Raw genomic sequence first — 18316 nt, forward strand, 5'->3', positions numbered from 1 at the left:
ACAGTCCGACATCAGACCGTGTGCGGTGCCGCCACCCATGTCGGCACGCACCTACGAGGCTCGTGTAGGACTACACCGTCTTGTAGTGCCTCGTGGCCGGCAAGCACCGCCTTGTCGTGCCTTTCGCCTATTGGCGACAATCGACATCCCCCAAACAAAGTCGCCGCCGACGAGCCAACAATGGCGTACATACATACCACTCCTACCTATATGTACACCACATATTCGTATAAATAAGTTGGATCATACTGATTTTGTATAGGCTATCTATACCCTTTTATTTTTTTTAAATATCATCATGCGCTTAATTATGAAGGGATATCGAGTGATCTTAGTCATCTTTGTGTTAAAGTTTGTCTTGAGTTTGAGAGAGGGGTTGTACCGGAGCAAACGCCTCATTTGATAGAGATATGGCTATCACCGAACCCATGGGCTAGCTACACGGGTGCCAGAAGAGGCCTGGAGGAATTAAAAGTTAAGAGCATCTCCGATGATGTATAATCACCTGCGCAATGATACATCACCTGTTTTGGCCTTTTTCAGTTTTATATATCACCTACTTTTGCTCTTAAAAGTGATGATATAAATACATCACCTCTCTTCTGAAAGTGCTCCAACAGATGATGTATATTTTAGGTGATGTAAATTTCAGAAATGCAAATATATCGATGAAACTCATATCTAAATGATTTGAAAACATAAATAGAGTCTGAATATTACTAATTATTACACGACACAAATAGTTCATCATTATTACATGAGTAGTTCATCATCAAGTTGCACACGAACCAGCTCACAAACACGCATAGTTCATCACAGACACTCAAAGTTCATCCACAAACACGTAGTTCATCACTCAAATCAACGACGACGAGAACTCCTTTGTTTCCCCTAGCATGTCCACCATCCTCCATGAGATCTTTTTTGAAGATCATCATGTGTATCTTCATCACGGATCGTATGGTAGCACTCAACGAAACGGGCAATGCGGTCTTGCTGCCGTCACACCTGCACCGGATGCTTCACCTACTCATAGTGATACCCGTCCACATCTTGACCATGCTCGTTCTCAATGATCATGTTATGCATGATCACGCAAGCCATGATGATGTAACAAATGATCTGTTGCTCCCAAAACTTCGCTGGACCTTTCACAATAGTAAATTGAGCTTGCAAAACCCCAAATGCTCTCTCCACGTCCTTCCTAGCAGAATCTTGTGCATAGTGAAAGTCTTGTTCTTTCTTACCTGTGGGGCTGACGATCGGCGTCACAAATATTTCCCACTTTAGATAGATGCCATCCATAAGATAGTAGCCTTTGTCATAGCTCCGGACATTGGCAACAAACTGCACCAGTGCTGTCTCTCCATTGACTAGCTTGGCAAAGAGCGGTGACCTTTGAAGGATGTTGATGTCATTGCAAGACCCGTGCATCCCAAAGAAAGGATGCCAAATCCACGTCAGCCGGCGGTCGTCATCATCCATCTCTCTCTCTCTCTCTTCAGCATCTCCTGACCGATGACAGAACCACCATGCTTCGGCCGCTTGTTCTTGTTCGCGTGCAATGCGAGAACCATGGCAATGTATCCTTCCTATTCCATGACAAAACGTCAAACACCGGCTGTGCAATGCAGAGCTTCTTGGCTGATGGCGGTAGATCGATGCATCTACGATGGAGCAAAGGAGCTAAAGGCGGCAACCTTGGCTAGCTACTTGCATCGCATGCGACCGTTGGGAGCTCCCATGCAACCGTTTCTATTTGCATCGCCTGGATACATCACCCCCAGGTTATGTATATTTTCATCACCTGATGCAAAATTTGCATCGTGATATAAAAAATAGACTACTTTTTATATCTACATCATGGATGTAAAAGGGGGGAATACAGATTGGCTCTCGGGTGCAACGCACCCCTATACTTGGAAAATTAAAAAAATACTAAAAAAAGTTTTAAAAAATTCAAACTTTTTGGGAATCAAAGATGATCAGGTATTGTACTTGAAACAAAATATTTCCCTAGGAAATTACTTTTATTGTATGCTGGGTTAAAAAAAAACTCGAAACGCCTCATGACCGAGTAATATTCACTTTATATTCGTCATAATTTTGTCTTTTTTCCCTGAAGACCATGGGAATCATTTCGTTTCCAAACATTTTTTTACGAGTACAAACTTAATCATCTTTGGTTTCCAGGAAGATTCAAAAAAAAAATTTAAATTTTTTAAATTACTATACTTTTTTTTGGTCTATGGAGGTGCATTGCACCCGAGAGCCAAAAGTCCGCTACTTGTAAAAGGGCCGTTATTATATATCTGCATCATAAACTTCAATGCACCTGTCATTCTGTTGTCACAGTTACTTACACGCATGCACCGATCGATTATGCAGGCGTGAATCATGCGCGCATATATGATAGTACACGCATGACACAAGTTTGTGTACGTATGCATATGCATATATGCTCTAGTCTTACATTGGCATCGTTGCTATAAAAAGATTCATCTGCCATTCGAGGTCTGGAGAAGACATACCTGGGTTAGGCTCCCACTGGAGAAAATTCATCTGTCAATGGAGGACTGGGGGAGGCAACACCTACAACTGGAAGGCTGCTGCCGCCTGCCGGCCGGGATATGGTTGACTTCTCGCTGCGTATGGTATGGGCGCAGGGCCTTGCGCGCGCCTCCAGTTTGCGCCTATGCTATGGTTGACTTCTCATAGACAGTATTTGGAAGGAGCGTACAAGGATGGTTGGCTCTTTCTGCTAGCAAAGTTTTGATCCACATCGTCGCTCAAGCCATCCGCAGGTTTTCCATGTCTTTTTTCAGGTACCCGATCGAGAGGTCTTTCTCAACATATAAATTTTTCACTTGGAGTATGAGTTGAAACCCCCGCGCCTTGTGCATGAACTTTTACAATCTTAAGTTTCCATGGGCTGGGTTGCTGCTGGCGAACTTTTACAATCATAAATTTTTTTTATTTTGGGGTTTTCTTTCATTTTTATTTTTCTGTTTCTTTTTTCTTTTTAATACTTTTTAAAAAATTAAATTTAAATGTGTTTAAATGTTTCAAAAATATATTTGAAAAATGTTCAAATTTAGAAAAAACTCAAACAATATCTAATCTCGAAAAATGTTTAAACTCATAGAATATTCAAATTTTGAAAATACTTAGATTAAAAAATATAAATTTTCAAAAAAATTGTTCAATCTCGAAATGGTTAAGTTCAAAAAACTATTCATATTTAATTATTATTCTAAAAATTTAAAAAATTATAATTTTAAATATTTTAATATTCGAAAAATGTCCAAATTAGAAAAATGTTCAGATTATGAAGCATTTTGGTTTCTGAAAAATTCAAATTATAAAAAGTTTCAATTTTAAAACGCAAAAAGAAACAGAAAAATAAAAATGAAAGAAAACCCCAAAATAAAAAAAAGAAAAAGACATTATTGGGCTGGCCCAACACGCCCATGTCCGGCTGGGATGGTGTGCGGTGTTGTGCACCCACGGACCAAGCTAGTGTACACCTACTCATCGAGAGTAAATTGCATTTTGCTATTCTAGGATTTCAAAAGACAACCATTTTTCCGGTCTTTTGAAAAAGCTACCACCTATGTGGCTATGTGGCTAATAGTTGCAGAAGACTACCAACTCTGCGTAAGACTCGGTTTACCTCTATTTGATCATATTTCTGACAGGGCTAGCCCGCCTAGGTGCTGATATGGCACGTGGTTTTTTCCTATCGTTTTCTTTTCTTCCTTCTTCCACCGTGCTGAGGTGAGGTGGCCCGTCCATGTGTTCAGAGCAGCGACGGGCGGCAACACCGCCCTCCCCACCCTGGCCGGACCTTGCTTGTGGCGCAATGTTCGCCCGCGTTCCACCTGGCCGCAGCTCGCCTCCGACGGCTGTGGCCGAGCTCGCCTACGCCGCACCTTGCTTGCGACAGCCGTGGCAGCGCTCGCCCGCGCCGCCCCCACGGGAGCTCGCCCATGCGGCCCCTGGCAGGAGCTCGCATGCGCTGCCCCTAGCGGGGCTTGCCCGCGCCGACCCTGGCCGGGGCTCGCCCGCGCCGCCACTGGCCGGAGCACGCTCGCGCTCCCCCTAGCATCAAGGTGCCTTGTCGCCAACCTTGGTCCTCGCCGTGCGTGCCCAAGCTCGCGACCGCGCCAGTGCCCCACACTGGCGATCTGCATCGTGAGGAGAGAGGGTCCGGGTCTCGGGGAGAAGAAATTGACTTCCAATTTACAAATAAACCCCAATGATTAGAATCTCTCAAAGATTAGTTCGTTTTAGGTATTATCCCTGCCACGCAGGCCTGACACTGGGATCAACCGATCAGAAACTTGCTTAGAGTAGATTAAATGGAGTTAAACCGAGTGTTAATTGGTAATTTTTGAAACAATGAGACGTACATGTGGTAGTTTTTTTCAAGAGCCTGGAAAGTGGTAGTTTTTTGAAGCCCTAATAGTGGTAGCAAAATGAAATTTTCTCACTCATCGCTCATTAACGGGAGGGACCACGCTGCTCGCGCGTCCCTCTTGGGCTGGCCCAGGTAAGGAATTCTTTGTGTTTTTTTTCTTTTTTTACAATTTTCGGATTTGAAAACTTTCACATAAGAAAAAATTTATATATTTCAAAATGTTCAAATAAAAATTGGTTAGATTTGAAATTTTGGAAATTGCTTAGATTCGAAATTTTCTTAGATTCAAAATTTGCTCACATTCAAAATTGGTTAATACGCCCCAAGTAAATTCGCAGCGGAGCGATGAATATGTTTTTCCGGTGTACATGCCCGGGCCAAAAAGGACCCAAACGGAGGGACGAGAGGGAAAACTCTTTCTTTCCTTTTTCTAACTAAAACATTTTTCCTTTTTTCTATTTCAAAATTTGGGCTGGTGGTTTTGAATTATCTGGATATTTAAATTGTTTCCAAAAATTATGAAACTATTAGTGGACCTTCTTTAACTACTAGGGAAGCTCCACATCCGTTCGATGTGAATTTCGAGACCATTTTAAAATCTAGAAAGGAATGACATTCAGGCAATGTTAGGGCTTTCTCTTCATTTTGACGCACGAGTTTCTTGAGTTCACAAGGGACGTTACAACCGAGCCCACAAGGAGTTCCTCGTTTTGGCTACATGCCAAGTACAAGTGATCCAGAGAGTCAGCTCTGCCGCGTCGGCTCTAACTATAATTCTGCCGGCGGGAGGGTTTCTCGGATAGAAAACCGGATGCAAACAGACTTCGTCATATCCTTGCGAATGCTCGATTAGTGGATTGGTTCGGCGTGGAGCTAGGATGGGTTGGTGCTGGTGATGGTGCACGGTCGAGCCATTCGTCTCAACGGGCCGTGCCGGGACGAGGCGCAACGACAGCAAGTTACTCCTGTTTGATTCTGTATTTTAGAGTTATATCTGCAAAGTTTTCAGGAAATCTGTTTTCTTCCTGCATGTCTATCGGTTCCGCCTTAGTTTGTTCATGTAACTTGATTTTCTATCGATGAAAATATGTGGTTGGTCTCTAAGAAAAAAAAAGGACAAGGAGAGGAACAAGAATCTCCCGTCCACCTTTGCTGGGACGCCCCTGGCACAACCACAAATCCCGTCTCCCCGGCTTCGAGGAGCACGCCGCCCATCCAGGGACCTGAGCGCAAATTTCCCCCACCCTCCTCTGCCGCGGCGACAGCGCTCCTTTCCGCCCTGCTCTCGTCACACTGTTCGTGCACACGCAGCGGGACAGAGAAAGAAGAGAGAGGCGGAAGGAACCACCCACCACCTATCAAACAAACCTCCACCACCTCCGCCACCACCACCTCAATTGCATTGCGGAAGAAAACCCTCCCCTGCTCCGTTTCCGGACGAGGTACCTATCTTTCTCTCTCTTTCTCTATCTCTCTCTCAAGATAGTTGGTGCTTCTCCGGCAGCATTGTGCCCGGGGTTTTTCTTCACTGCGCCGGCGCCGGCGCCGGCGCCGGCGGCGGGGAGTAAGCAATCGGGCGCTTTCTTTTTCACCTGCTTCCGACCGATCCTCGCCCGCCTCCCCTCCTGCTGCCGGCGCTCCAGCGCTGCTACCGGCAGGCATGGGGTTTTCCGCTTGCCCCTCGCTCTCACCAATCCTCCCAGTTTTAGGGGGCTCCGGGTTCGGCGCCATGGGATTTTGCTTGCTACGCGAGGTTTCTTCTTTCTTTTGGCTCACTCGAGTACAAATTCGTTGCGGTTTTCAGCACAAGTGAAACAACCAGTCATCTGAAGAAGAAAGTACTGGTAGAAATAGGACGGTTACATTTTGGATTGCAGGGGCCATCTGATACGCATAGATCGTTGCAACCGCTCAAAAAAAACTGCGCATTTCTTCAAGACCAGCACTCTGCACTGGAGGAAGTGGCTGCTCTGCATTTCCCGTGGTCTCTTGCGGGTCACGGTGCACCGCACTTGTGTGTGTTCCTTTTAGTTTTGCGACTATCAAACTCTGCAACTTGGTATGGGTCAAATGATCGCCACTTCTGCCCGTTTAGTACTGCAAGTCTTTAATCATCTGATTATGAAGAACAAAGTACAGGTAGAATTAGGACGGTTGCTGTGGAAATTTTGAAATGTAGGGGCCATCTGATATGCTCAAAAAAACTGCACATTTGGCGAGTTCTGTTGGGACCTTTTGATTTCTACTAGCACCTCTAAAACCACAAAGGAGACTGGCTACTTGCGGTGCCAGATCAAGCAAGACCAGCACTCTGCACTGGAGGAAGAGCTTGCTCTGCATTTTCCGTGGTCTCTTTTGTGTGTTCCTTTTAGTTTTACGACTATCCAACGCATTCTGCAACTTACGCTAGATTTTAAGGGAGCACATTTCTCGTTTTATTGACAAAACGCCGGTGTTGTATGTTTGATGTTCATTGGTTGCTTTTATTAACAACTGAAATTGGATGCTTGTATTAACAGTTGATGATGCCATTTCCTGTATTGCTTTGCTAAATAACCTTCTCCTCTGTGAACCAGTTGCTGCCACAAGAATGGGGTGCAACGGTGACCTGGCTGGCCAGCTGCAGGAGGATGGTGGTCACGACGTGGGTGTCGCTGCTGCTGAACGCGAAGAAGGCAGTGAAGAAGAAGAGGAGCCGTTTGAGCGTGTGTTCTATGATGATGATGATGACGGCGACAATTGTGACGAGCCAGAAACACAACCTGTGGATCCTTGTGATGATTATCCTTTGCCAGAAGAGGAGGAGGAGGAGGAGGCTAGTGGAGAGGAACCTTGCGATGACGCCGCTCCACCTGATGGTCACGATGCCAATGATGAGGAACCTTTTTATTCTGATGAGGAAGAAGACAGTGGCGAGGAGGACTTGTTTCATGCTGAGCCTCTAACCGATCCGGTGCGCAATTCACAGAGAACTTGCAGGAAGCAGCTCCATGAAGTGGAGCCATACAATGATCTCGTGGCCAATGAGCATGAATTTTTAAGCAAGAGATTCAGTGTTGTGCAGGCTGTCAGGAAGGAACAGAATAAGCAAGAGGCCCTAAAACAGGTGCTGAAAAAAGGCGGCAGTAATGAGCAGAAGGTGGTACCAGTGACTGATGAAATGGAAGTGAAGCCGTTCAAGAAACGACTCTCTGTCAGGTTTGCTACTGATGTCTCTTGTTACGCATACGATACTGAAAGTTTTGGTGCTGCCAAGTTGGAGAAAAGGAAAGCTCAGTTTGATGACCTGGACAGCCAATTGTGTAAAAGGCAGGAACACATGCTCTCTTTGCCTCAGGACGGTGCCAAGCTGAAAGAGGTGGATGACACTAACCTGTATGTGGGTAACCTGCCAGCTACTATGTCTTCTCACAAGCTCCTCGAGTTATTTTTTCCTTTCGGACGAGTCGTTCGATATAAAGTTGTGGACGATTGTTTCACTGGTATAAGCCAGGGATATGGCTTTGTGAAGTATGCTGAACCTGATAGTGCCGCATCCGCTATTAGACGCATGAACGGGCGCCTGGTTGATGGAAAAACAATAGAGGTTAGAGCAGCTGGTGTTCCACCGTCAGTACCCAATCCATCTATGCACTCTGTGTCAGAATCTTCCAGTCAGCTCTCAAAGGAAATTGACACGAGTGACTTGTATATCGGCAACCTCCCCTTGTCCATGGACGAGCTAAAGCTACTCGAGCATTTTCTGCCTTTCGGGAAAGTAACTGGTATAAAGGTACCCAGAGATCACGCTACAGGTTTAAGCAAAGGATATGGCTTTGTGAAGTACTCTGATTCTCATCACGCAGCTAAGGCCATCACCCATTTGAATGGAGTTCTGGTTGAGGGTAGAAAGATGGAGGTTAGAGTGGCCGTCAGCTCTTCAACACTGTCAAATTCAGCCGTGGGATCACAGACCAATACCAGAACCATCAAGGAAATCGACATGGCCAATCTATATGTCTGCAACATTCATGCATCCATTGACACAAATAAGCTGGTTGAACTTTTCTTGCCATTTGGTAAGATCACCCATGCGAGAGTAGCAGCAGATCAGGGAACCTTTTCAGGTAAGGGATATGGCTTCGTCAGATTTGCCGATCCTCAGTGTGCTGCCCAGGCTATTGCAGAGATGAATGGAGCACTGATTGAAGGGGAGGCATTAACTGTCAGAGTCGCAGGCCTTTCATCATCAGCATCCAGCTCAGCTGTAGCACAAGGCTCTCCTCCAGAAATCAACAAATCTAGACTGTACGTCACGAACCTTCCACGGTCCATGAATGCCGATAAGCTGGTTAGCCTTTTCGTGTCCTTTGGTCAGATCAGCAAAGTCGTGATAAACGTGGAGTACAGCCTTGTGTATTACACAGATGTAGCCTCAGCGATCACAGCCGCCAAAAATATGGATGGGTACCTGATTGATGGAAAGAGCCTAACAGTTAGGAGATCGGACTTCTCTTGTTCAGCTCCAACCAATGCAGCAGCAGCAGCAGACCATGCTCTATCATACTCAGTTGGCAAGCCCATGAAAGAAATCGATATGGCCAATTTGTTTGTTGGCAGGATCTCACCAACAGTAACTACCGATCAGTTGGTCGAGCTTTTCCGACCATTTGGACAAGTTGTGCAAGCTAAGTGTTGGATATTTTGATCTAGGCTAAATATCTAGGTCAACAATTACGGCCGCTACAGTACACTGCTACAGTAAGCCGGTGCTACAGTAGGGCGGTGCTACAGTGCCTTGATTGGAGGCACATATATTATCCAATGACAGGTGGGTCCCCCCATGGTGCTGTGCTCATATATATATATGTGGAGAGGCTATCTAAAAAGGATAAGGAAGGATGAACACACATCTAGAGCCTCTCCACGCTGCCCAATCCAGCCAGCACGAAACCATGGGAAGGCCTCACCAGCAGCTCTTAGATGTTCTAGGAGCTGTCCCGAAGAAGAAGAATCAAGGGGCTTCATCTTTGAAGCCCTAGATGACGTTTCCACATGCTAAGATAAGTTTCCACTAATTTCATCTCTTTTATGTGGTTCAAATCTTGAGCTAGTTGATCCATGGGATTCAACAATGGTATCAGAGCTAGTCTTGCTCAAGATTGAGCCCATTTTTTAAGTTTCTTTTCTTGCTTATATGCATCTGATCTAAGGGTATATGCTCTAAGTTCTTATGCTCGTGCTTATGTCTGAGCCTATGCCCTAGATGCTATTTAAGCAAGCTTAAGTCCATGCTTATGCATGATTATGTTTTCCTTATGCATCTATATGTTGCTGTCTAAAGGGGCATATGCACATATTTATGTGCTTAAGATGTTGCTAAGTCTAAAGTACATGCCCAAAATGTTTCTATGCAAGTTTTGATGATAAAATCAGGTTTATGCTTAATATCTTATCATGTTTATGATAAGATAATTTTCAGATCATGCCTAAGATTAAGTTATTTATTAAATTCCTTCCTCTGCCCTTAAGATAAACATGAGCTTGAGCTCTTTCATGCTAAAGACTATGCTTGATCTGTTCTGTTTATGTTAAGTTCATGTTGTTCTTGCTACTGATCAAGCAAGATTTGATCTAAGCCCTAAATTTCTGAATCTTCTGGCCCTAATAGATCTTATGATGTTCTAGGGTTTCAATTTATGCAATTATTATAAGGGGATTAAGGACAATTATGCAAACCCTAATGTTTTCCCCATTTTCTGGAAACCCTAGATACCAACTTTCTAATGTTTCTCCTCTGAAATAAGGTTATGGTTTCGGAATTATGCAATTAAGAGGATGGGGACGAGTTAATCTCATCCTATTCCTAACCCTAAAGTGGGAAGAATTCCCAAATCACCGAAACCCTAAAATCAAGAAATCCCCAAATTCGGGAACCCTAACCCTAATCTAATGACTAAGTGGTGGTGGAAGTGTACCTGATGGGTCTCATCGCTGCCGTTGGCCACGGCGGCGCTGGAGCCACCCTTCTAAGCTGGCAAAGGCGCTCGGGCTCATCCCGTGCGGTCTTGCTGTCCACCACATCGGTCTGTGGTGTCGTCTCCTCGCGCACTGGTCGCCATAGGAGCTCACCACGACGCCGGGAAATGGCGAGGGAGGTCGTCGTCGCCGTCGCGGTATGTCCGCACGCGCACGCTCGCCTCGCACAGGGGCGCCGCCCAGAGCCACTCGACGGAGGTGCGCGCAGGCCAAAGTCGCACGCAACCCCGGCGAGAGGACCTGGAGGACGCCGACGCCTTCTCCCGTGGTCGCGCGGTACTCGCCGCCGTCGTCTCTCTCTGGTCGCTTGTCGTCGCAGCAGACGCAAAGGAGAGAAGAGGAGAGGAAGAATGAAGCTAGGGTTCGAGGGGAGTGGCCGTCGCGCGCCGGTTATATACCGGCCGCGTCCTCCTCTCTTGGCCATTGGATGTGATCCAACGGCTCGCAGCGTTAGCTGCTTAATGGGCCGAGCAGGCTACGCAGGGGAGATGGGCTGGGCTGGGCTATTTTCGGTCCAGTCCGGAAGGGGGTATAGGCTGTGTTATGATGGGCCAGCTTTAAAGACAGGGCTAAATGCAGCCTATTTAAAGGGTTTTGCCTCTCTTTTATTAAGTAATAGTGGGCTGCATAATAAAGATTGGGCTAAAGTAAATAAGTATTAAAAGGGCCAAATTTGGCATGGCACATTATGCTTAATTAATGTTAAGGTAATTCCTTAATGTTTTATTCTTAATCATGCAATTAGATGCCATGCTCAATTATGAATAATGCCTTCTTTTCCCCTTAAGGCATTTTATTATTATGATTATCATGGCATTATTATTTGATGCTTAAGTGTTTCTGAAATAATTTTGTGCCGTGATTAATTGTTTCAAGGCATTTTTATGTCTTGACATTATTATGATGATTATTGATATCATTATGTCATAAAAAATTTCGCTGCAAAATTAAGTTCACAGTCCTCGAATTAAGCATGGCTTGTGTCTGTCATTCTGGCCAAAGCTGATTGGCGGGCATTTTGACCATGAAATTTTATTGATCTGGTTCACTTCTGGCCAAAGCTGATATGAACTGGATTAATGAAAGAAGTTTATGTATGTGAGGATTTAATTAAGTGTGGCCATTTTGTCCACAAAATTTTATTGATTCTTACCCATCCCCGGCTAAAGCCGTTTTGGGTCTGATCAATAAAAGAAGTTCATAATATTGATGCTTCTTAAAGCATCTAATTCCTTTTGCAGCACCTAATGCTTTTCTTATTGCCGGAATAATTAACGGCATAAAGTAATGAAATGATAGCAATTTCATGATTCTCCTAAAGCACCTAAAGGTGTTGAAAAATTATGATGCCCTTAAAAGGGATTATAATGATGAGTGAAAGGATTCAAAATTAAGTAGCTTTTGTTTTGAGCTATACTTAAGTTTTGGGCATAAATATACCTAAAGATGACACTTCATGGCTATTAAACCATGGACTGTCATATTCAATTGCCCACCAATAAAATTTATGTCCCTAAGCTATGCATGTTTTATAAGGTTGTTTCTATCAAATGTCTCTAAATAAATAAAGTGTGGTTTGTGTTTATCATTTTGGCCAAAGCTGATTGATGAACACATGACCACAAAATTTTATTGTTCTTGTCCACTTATGGGACTAGTTCAATAAAAGAAGTGCATCAAGACATGATTTTATTTAAGTGTGACTGATATTTGTCATTACGGCCAAAGCTGATTGACGAATATCCGATCACAAAATTTTATCTGGTCTTGTCCATTTACGGCCAAAGCTGATGTGGGCTAGATCGGTGAAAGAAGTTAAAGAGGCTATAAAGTGTGACATGTATTTATTATTCTGGCCAAAGCTGATTAATAGATACTTGCTCACAAAATTTTGTTGTTCTGGTCTACTTCTGGCTAAAGCTGATGTAAATCAGATCAACAAAAGAAGTTTATGATCTGGGAAAGTTTTTCATGCATAAGGCTTATGGACATGCAAAATAGGCCACAAATATTTAAAGCTCCTCCGGGAGATTAAGCTAAGGATATAAATTAATCGTTTGGATATTAAGTTCTTGTAAGTTTGTATGCTTACAATTAACTTGCATATGATTTTGCAATTAAGTGCCTCTGATTAATTCCCAGATCAATCAACTTATGAAGTTTTGAACATCTATGATCATTATCATGATCATTAAGTTGTCCCTAACTAAGTCATCTCCAATTAAAATGGAACCAAAGAGAAGTTTTGATTGGAGATTTAATGATTATTTTGGACAAGATGTGACACATGAATTCATTCGACCAAAGTTGATTGGATACATATGTCATATCCTAAGATTTAATGTTCTCATGAGGAATTATGTTATGTATGATCACTTTCAAAGTTTGTGATCATATCCCTATTGCTATTATTTACTAATTCAGCCATATGTTTCGGCTGATTTTAGTTTCATGAGGCCATAAGTAATGAATATATATAAGTTCAATAAGCTCCCATTAAATAAACTTTGATTATTAAGGTATTGATGAGAATTCAATGGATTTCTTGTCTATTAATGGCTGTTGGGAGCAAAACCCAGTACGGATCTGGGGAGCGTGCCAGTAAGGATCTAGGGAAGCAATTTCCTAGTTCATTTATAATAAAGTTTTTCCTGGCATTAATGGAGAAGCAATTTCAAGAGCTTCTCAAAATTATTATGAGATCATGTTGATCATGAAAAATCATGATTTAAGGCCTGCGATATAATGAAATCATGAAGCTTATGAGTTCACTTTATTATGTCATTTACAATAAAGTACACAAGGTGAACTAGGATTAAGTTCCAAGATTTTTGCGTCCTTAAGGAAAGTGTGTAAACATTTTCGATAAAATATATAATGTCATTATGGCCTCATGAATAAGGAAGTTTTAACGAGAAGTCTTTAAAATGAATTGGAGGCTAATGTTTAAAGCTACTGGAAGATTTCCACTAGCATAAAACAAGTTTCTAATCCTCCATTCCGATAATGTGATTTGTTATTGACTTCTCTACTAAAGGTGGAATATTTGTTATGGAAGTTCATCGAAATGTTGAGCCACAGCTCGGTTCACATTTCGAAGGGGAGAAAGTGTTTGTGCCATGTTTCCTAAATTAGATAAAAGCCTATTGACTTGACTCCCTATCATGATTCCCCTCTAAGGAGGATAATAAAAGGTTTGGTACTCTGAAATGGAGTATGATGTTGAAAAAACTAAAAGGGAGCGAGTCAATTGGTTAATGTTGCATGGCAATTAAGAACTCTATCATGGATATCATGAGAAGAGCTATTTCTAACTTCCGGGTCGTCAAGGATTACTTTGATGATGTTAAGGACCAATTTTAAAAGGTCTCTCTAATGTTTAAGCAGCATGTCTCTTTAAAAGACATGTTGATATACATAATGTGACTTGGGAGTTTGAAAGAAAGAGTTCTTGGAGATGAAAATTTCATAAGGTTCTCCTTCTATGAAATAAGGAATCTGTTGTAATGACTGATTGTTTTTAATACAATCAGCAACTGACAGTGGTACAAGGCTCAAAAGTTTAATAAGAATTTTTCCGTTTAATCAATATTATGTTTGATTATGAGTAATAGGGATATTACATGAGACCCGAGGTTTTTCCTTAGGGCCGATAAGTTCACCTTAGTGATGTTCTTTATGTTACTCAAACTCACTAAGATGGGTCCATAAAAGGGGAGTATTAAGTATTAAGTTCATCCTAAAGTTTTATGTTTACTCCCTCAAGGGCAATAAATTTTAAGTTTTTCCTCATGTTACCACTAATAATTGAATTATTATGTGCCCTTGAATTTTGTGACCGGGATATGTGGCGGACATAAGTCCAGGTATGGACCCCTGGAAAATGTATTAAGAGAAGCTTTTGCCTTGATGGCATAAGCATTAAAGTAATGATGCGTGTTACATATCACGCTAAGGGATTACATGCTCATGTTCGGAAAATATAATGACCACCATGTTGTGGGTCTTTAAAGTATTTATGCAAGAAGTGAAAAATTCACTTAAGTTCTATCCACAAAAGTTTCACTCTTGCGGGGGAGCCATATTGTGGAATGGCTTCACCCAAAATCTTAAAGACATCCTTAAGATGCAAATAAATTGTGGCATGTTTTAATCCCCATACTTTAAGATATGGATTTGCGTCCCTGATCCATATTAATTCAAGAATAAGGAATTTTCTTAAGATATTTTTTATCCCGGGACATATTATATAAGAGTGCAGTCAATTCAAGTAGCATGTCAAGAGGTTCCTGCCAGACCTAAGACATTGTGAAAGAATAATTCCGAGTCAAAACATTCAAGGCCTTGATGAATTAAGTTTTGGTGTTCAACAAATAAGTATTAAAATTATAACATAAGGGTTGAACACATATAAAGTAACTTTTGGATGCTTAGTATATAAGCATTATACTAAGGTATTAAGTACTAAGCATCATATTTAAGAGGCTTGCCTTCTAAAGTTGCCGGCATTAAGATTATATGGCAGCCTATTGTTAAAGGGACAAACTATGACTCGGAAATAAGGCATATTTGTGTTCTCTAATTAAGCGCGCGCATAAGCATGAGTATATTCATACATATGAGAACAAACTGCACTCTTGGGACCATTGCAACACCATCTCCCCATTTACCTAAGGAGAGTTCATTCCTTCGATGAAGTGATGTACTGTAGTCAATCAATTCAACGGTACTTAATTGACCGTTGTAATTTATTGTCTCTGTATAAGCTTCAACAAAGGGATGGGCTCATAAGTTTTTTCACTTAAGTATAAAGTTTATTGAGCTCATAAGTTAAAGAAGTTCCATTTTGAGATAAGATGGTATATTATAGCAACTGAGTTCTGCGGTACTGTATAACTGACCGCAGCAATGCTTTTGTCTCGTATGCCATTTTGTCGATAAATGGACTTATAAGTTTAGCCTTACGATCAAGGGGGAGAATGTTGGATATTTTGATCTAGGCTAAATATCTAGGTCAACAATTACGGCCGCTACAGTACACTGCTACAGTAAGCCGGTGCTACAGTAGGGCGGTGCTACAGTGCCTTGATTGGAGGCACATATATTATCCAATGACAGGTGGGTCCCCCCATGGTGCTGTGCTCATATATATATATGTGGAGAGGCTATCTAAAAAGGATAAGGAAGGATGAACACACATCTAGAGCCTCTCCACGCTGCCCAATCCAGCCAGCACAGAAACCATGGGAAGGCCTCACCAGCAGCTCTTAGATGTTCTAGGAGCTGTCCCGAAGAAGAAGAATCAAGGGGCTTCATCTTTGAAGCCCTAGATGACGTTTCCACATGCTAAGATAAGTTTCCACTAATTTCATCTCTTTTATGTGGTTCAAATCTTGAGCTAGTTGATCCATGGGATTCAACACTAAGATGTTTCAACATAAAGGCTATGGCATGGTTAGGTATGACAATTCTTCGTCTGCTGCTGCTGCAATCGATCGTATGGATGGTTACCAAATTGGAGGAAGTGCCCTGGTTGTGAGAGTAGCGGGCCTTCCTAATCCTAATGACTCCAGTGCCGCAACAAATTCTCTAGCACCACTACATATGCCTGGCTATGAGCAGAAACAAGTTGACTTGACCAACCTGTTCGTGTGCCGTCTACCACTTTACATCACCACCGAGAAGCTGATCGAAATCTTCCTGCCATGCGGCCAAATTACTCAAGCAAGGGTAGTTGTTGATCGATACACTGGTGTGAGCAAGGGATTCGGATTTGTCAGATTTGCTGATACCTATGGTGCTGCTGTGGCGCTCACTCACATGAACGGTTACCCACTGGAGGGGCACATCTTGGAGGTTAGAATAGCCGGTGTCCATCCGAGTGCTATGACCAGCTACATGACATATCTCTACTCCCAGTTGACATACCCTGACCCCTCAACTATGGCGGTTGGAGTACCAACATCGTACTGGCCGTACTACTTTGCTGAATCAGCATACACTACCACCTCAGCCGAGAACCAGGGGCCTGCAGCTGATGCTTCTTCTCAAGCCTCTCAGCAGGAAGGCTTGCCTAAATCTATGTCAGTCAGTTCAGTCACTGAGAAAGATTGTTCTTCTGTGTCAAGCCATGCCACCGACCCTTCTCAGCCACAGTCTTCAGCAGGTTGGGCTGGTCCACCTGGCTTCGAGCCCCATGCCGTTCGTTCTCAGCCATAGTCTTCAGTAGGATGGGCTGGTCCGCCCGGCTTTGAGCCCCATGCCGCCCCCAAGAAAGACCTGGACACTGTCATGAATCCTTCCCAGCCTTGCTCCAAGGTTCATTTGGCACGGTCAGAAGGCGGTCAGAAAAGGTGTTCGATTGTCTAGCGCCTTGATCTATTCCATGAGACTTGTGGTGTACGGAGCTCTCGTCGTGGGATGTTTCTTGGGCGAACATCGTGCTTGAGTAGATTTGATATTGCTTTTGGAAAAAAAGACCGTATGCTAGTATCATTCGGTTTACCTAAGTACTTAACTAGTAGACTTGGGTAGTTGAGCTGGCTGGTAAAACAATGCAGTGTAACTGTAATATAACCTGCTTATGGCATCTTTGCATGGTTATTGTTATTTATGATGCCAACTGATGACCTCCACTTCAGTTAAGATGACTAAGGTTCCATGCTATCTTGATGTCTCTGCCTTGCTTGCTTGTGTGCTACTACTACTCTGTAATTATTTGTTCGGTTAAGTATTACTTCTGTTCTGTCTCACGGGGAAAAAATGTGCATCAGTTCAGTTCACTCATAAGATGATAAATTCATGTGTGCATGCTAAACTTTGCTGGTTTTATGTTGGTGATCTCAGTGATCTGTGTACGAGATATTATGTCATTATTCAGTAGAAAAAAGTGATTCTGCTTAGACTCTTGCGTCTGTACTGCAATTCTAAATTTTTAGTTGAGCTTCTAATAGTTTATCTTTCAGGTGTGGATGTTTGCTTTGTTTCTTCAGGACTACGATTCCAGCCCTCCTAAGTTTCACTAGCATCTTGACGTACAATCTTTTCCCTGTAGTTCAACTCCTGGAAAATGCCTTGTTGGTTTTTCAGAATGTAGCTAACAGGTGCAATTAGACATCGAGGCGTGATTATTCTTTATTACCGCCCACTCTTGTCTGCGGCGTCGCCTCGGTAAGGATTCCCAGCTGCTCCCTGGTGGCAGCTAGGTCTGTCTCTGCCTCCATTGCCGGCTTTAACTGGAGCCAATTATCTTCGGCACCTGCTCCTCCTCGTCGCCTCACCGCCACCATCTGCATCATCTGAAATCGGATCTTTTTTTTGCGAAATATCTGAAATCGGATCTAGTTCGACTGCCGACTCGATGAATCCGGTCATGTTGGCATCTTTGCACGGTTATTTATGATGCCAACTGATGACTGCCACTTCAGTTAAGACTTAAGATGATTAAGGTTCCATGCTATCTTGATGTCTATGCCTTTCTTGCTGGTGTGCTACTATTCTAAAATGTTAGCTAGCTGTTTGTTATGTTAACAATCATTTTTGTTCAATTTCATAAAAAGGAATAGCATCAGTTCAGTTTACTGATAAGATGATAAATGATTGGTTAGCTTTGCTGGTGATCTCAGTGATCAGTTTTCAAAATTATCTCATAATTTTTTTTTATTGAACTTTAATTGCGTTTACTCCTAAGATGGTAAATTGTTAACTTTGTTGGTTTTGCGCTGGTCATCTCAGTGATCAGTGTATGAAATTATCTCATTAATTTGTTTATTGATTATGATTATTTTTCAGAATTGGGGTTTGATTTCTTAAAAATATATGTTTGTAATGTTTGAGTAGTTAAAGCAAGTCAAAGCATCTCCACTGGCGCTCCCAATA

The 18316-nt window shown here is 42.7% G+C and overlaps 1 protein-coding gene across 1 annotated transcript; it reads left to right on the forward strand.

Annotated features, from left to right (window-relative positions):
- The first annotated feature begins 7010 nt into the window (after window positions 1–7010).
- On the forward strand, window positions 7011–17104 carry LOC124676687. Its single transcript, XM_047212731.1, has 2 exons — window positions 7011–9091; window positions 15865–17104. Exons 1-2 carry the CDS (start codon window positions 7011–7013, stop codon window positions 16655–16657), a joined length of 2874 nt encoding a protein of 957 aa, XP_047068687.1. The 3' UTR covers window positions 16658–17104.
- The last annotated feature ends 1212 nt before the right edge of the window (window positions 17105–18316 follow it).

Source organism: Lolium rigidum, chromosome 7 (genome assembly GCF_022539505.1).
Source record: "Lolium rigidum isolate FL_2022 chromosome 7, APGP_CSIRO_Lrig_0.1, whole genome shotgun sequence".
Lineage (NCBI taxonomy): Eukaryota > Viridiplantae > Streptophyta > Magnoliopsida > Poales > Poaceae > Lolium > Lolium rigidum.

Coding starts and splice junctions, on each gene's coding strand:
- LOC124676687 (XM_047212731.1), top strand. CDS start 7,011: ATGGGGTGCAACGGTGACCTGGCTGGCCAGCTGCAGGAGGATGGTGGT. Junction 9,092..15,864: donor GGACAAGTTGTGCAAGCTAA/GTGTTGGATATT, acceptor ATTCAACACTAA/GATGTTTCAACATAAAGGCT.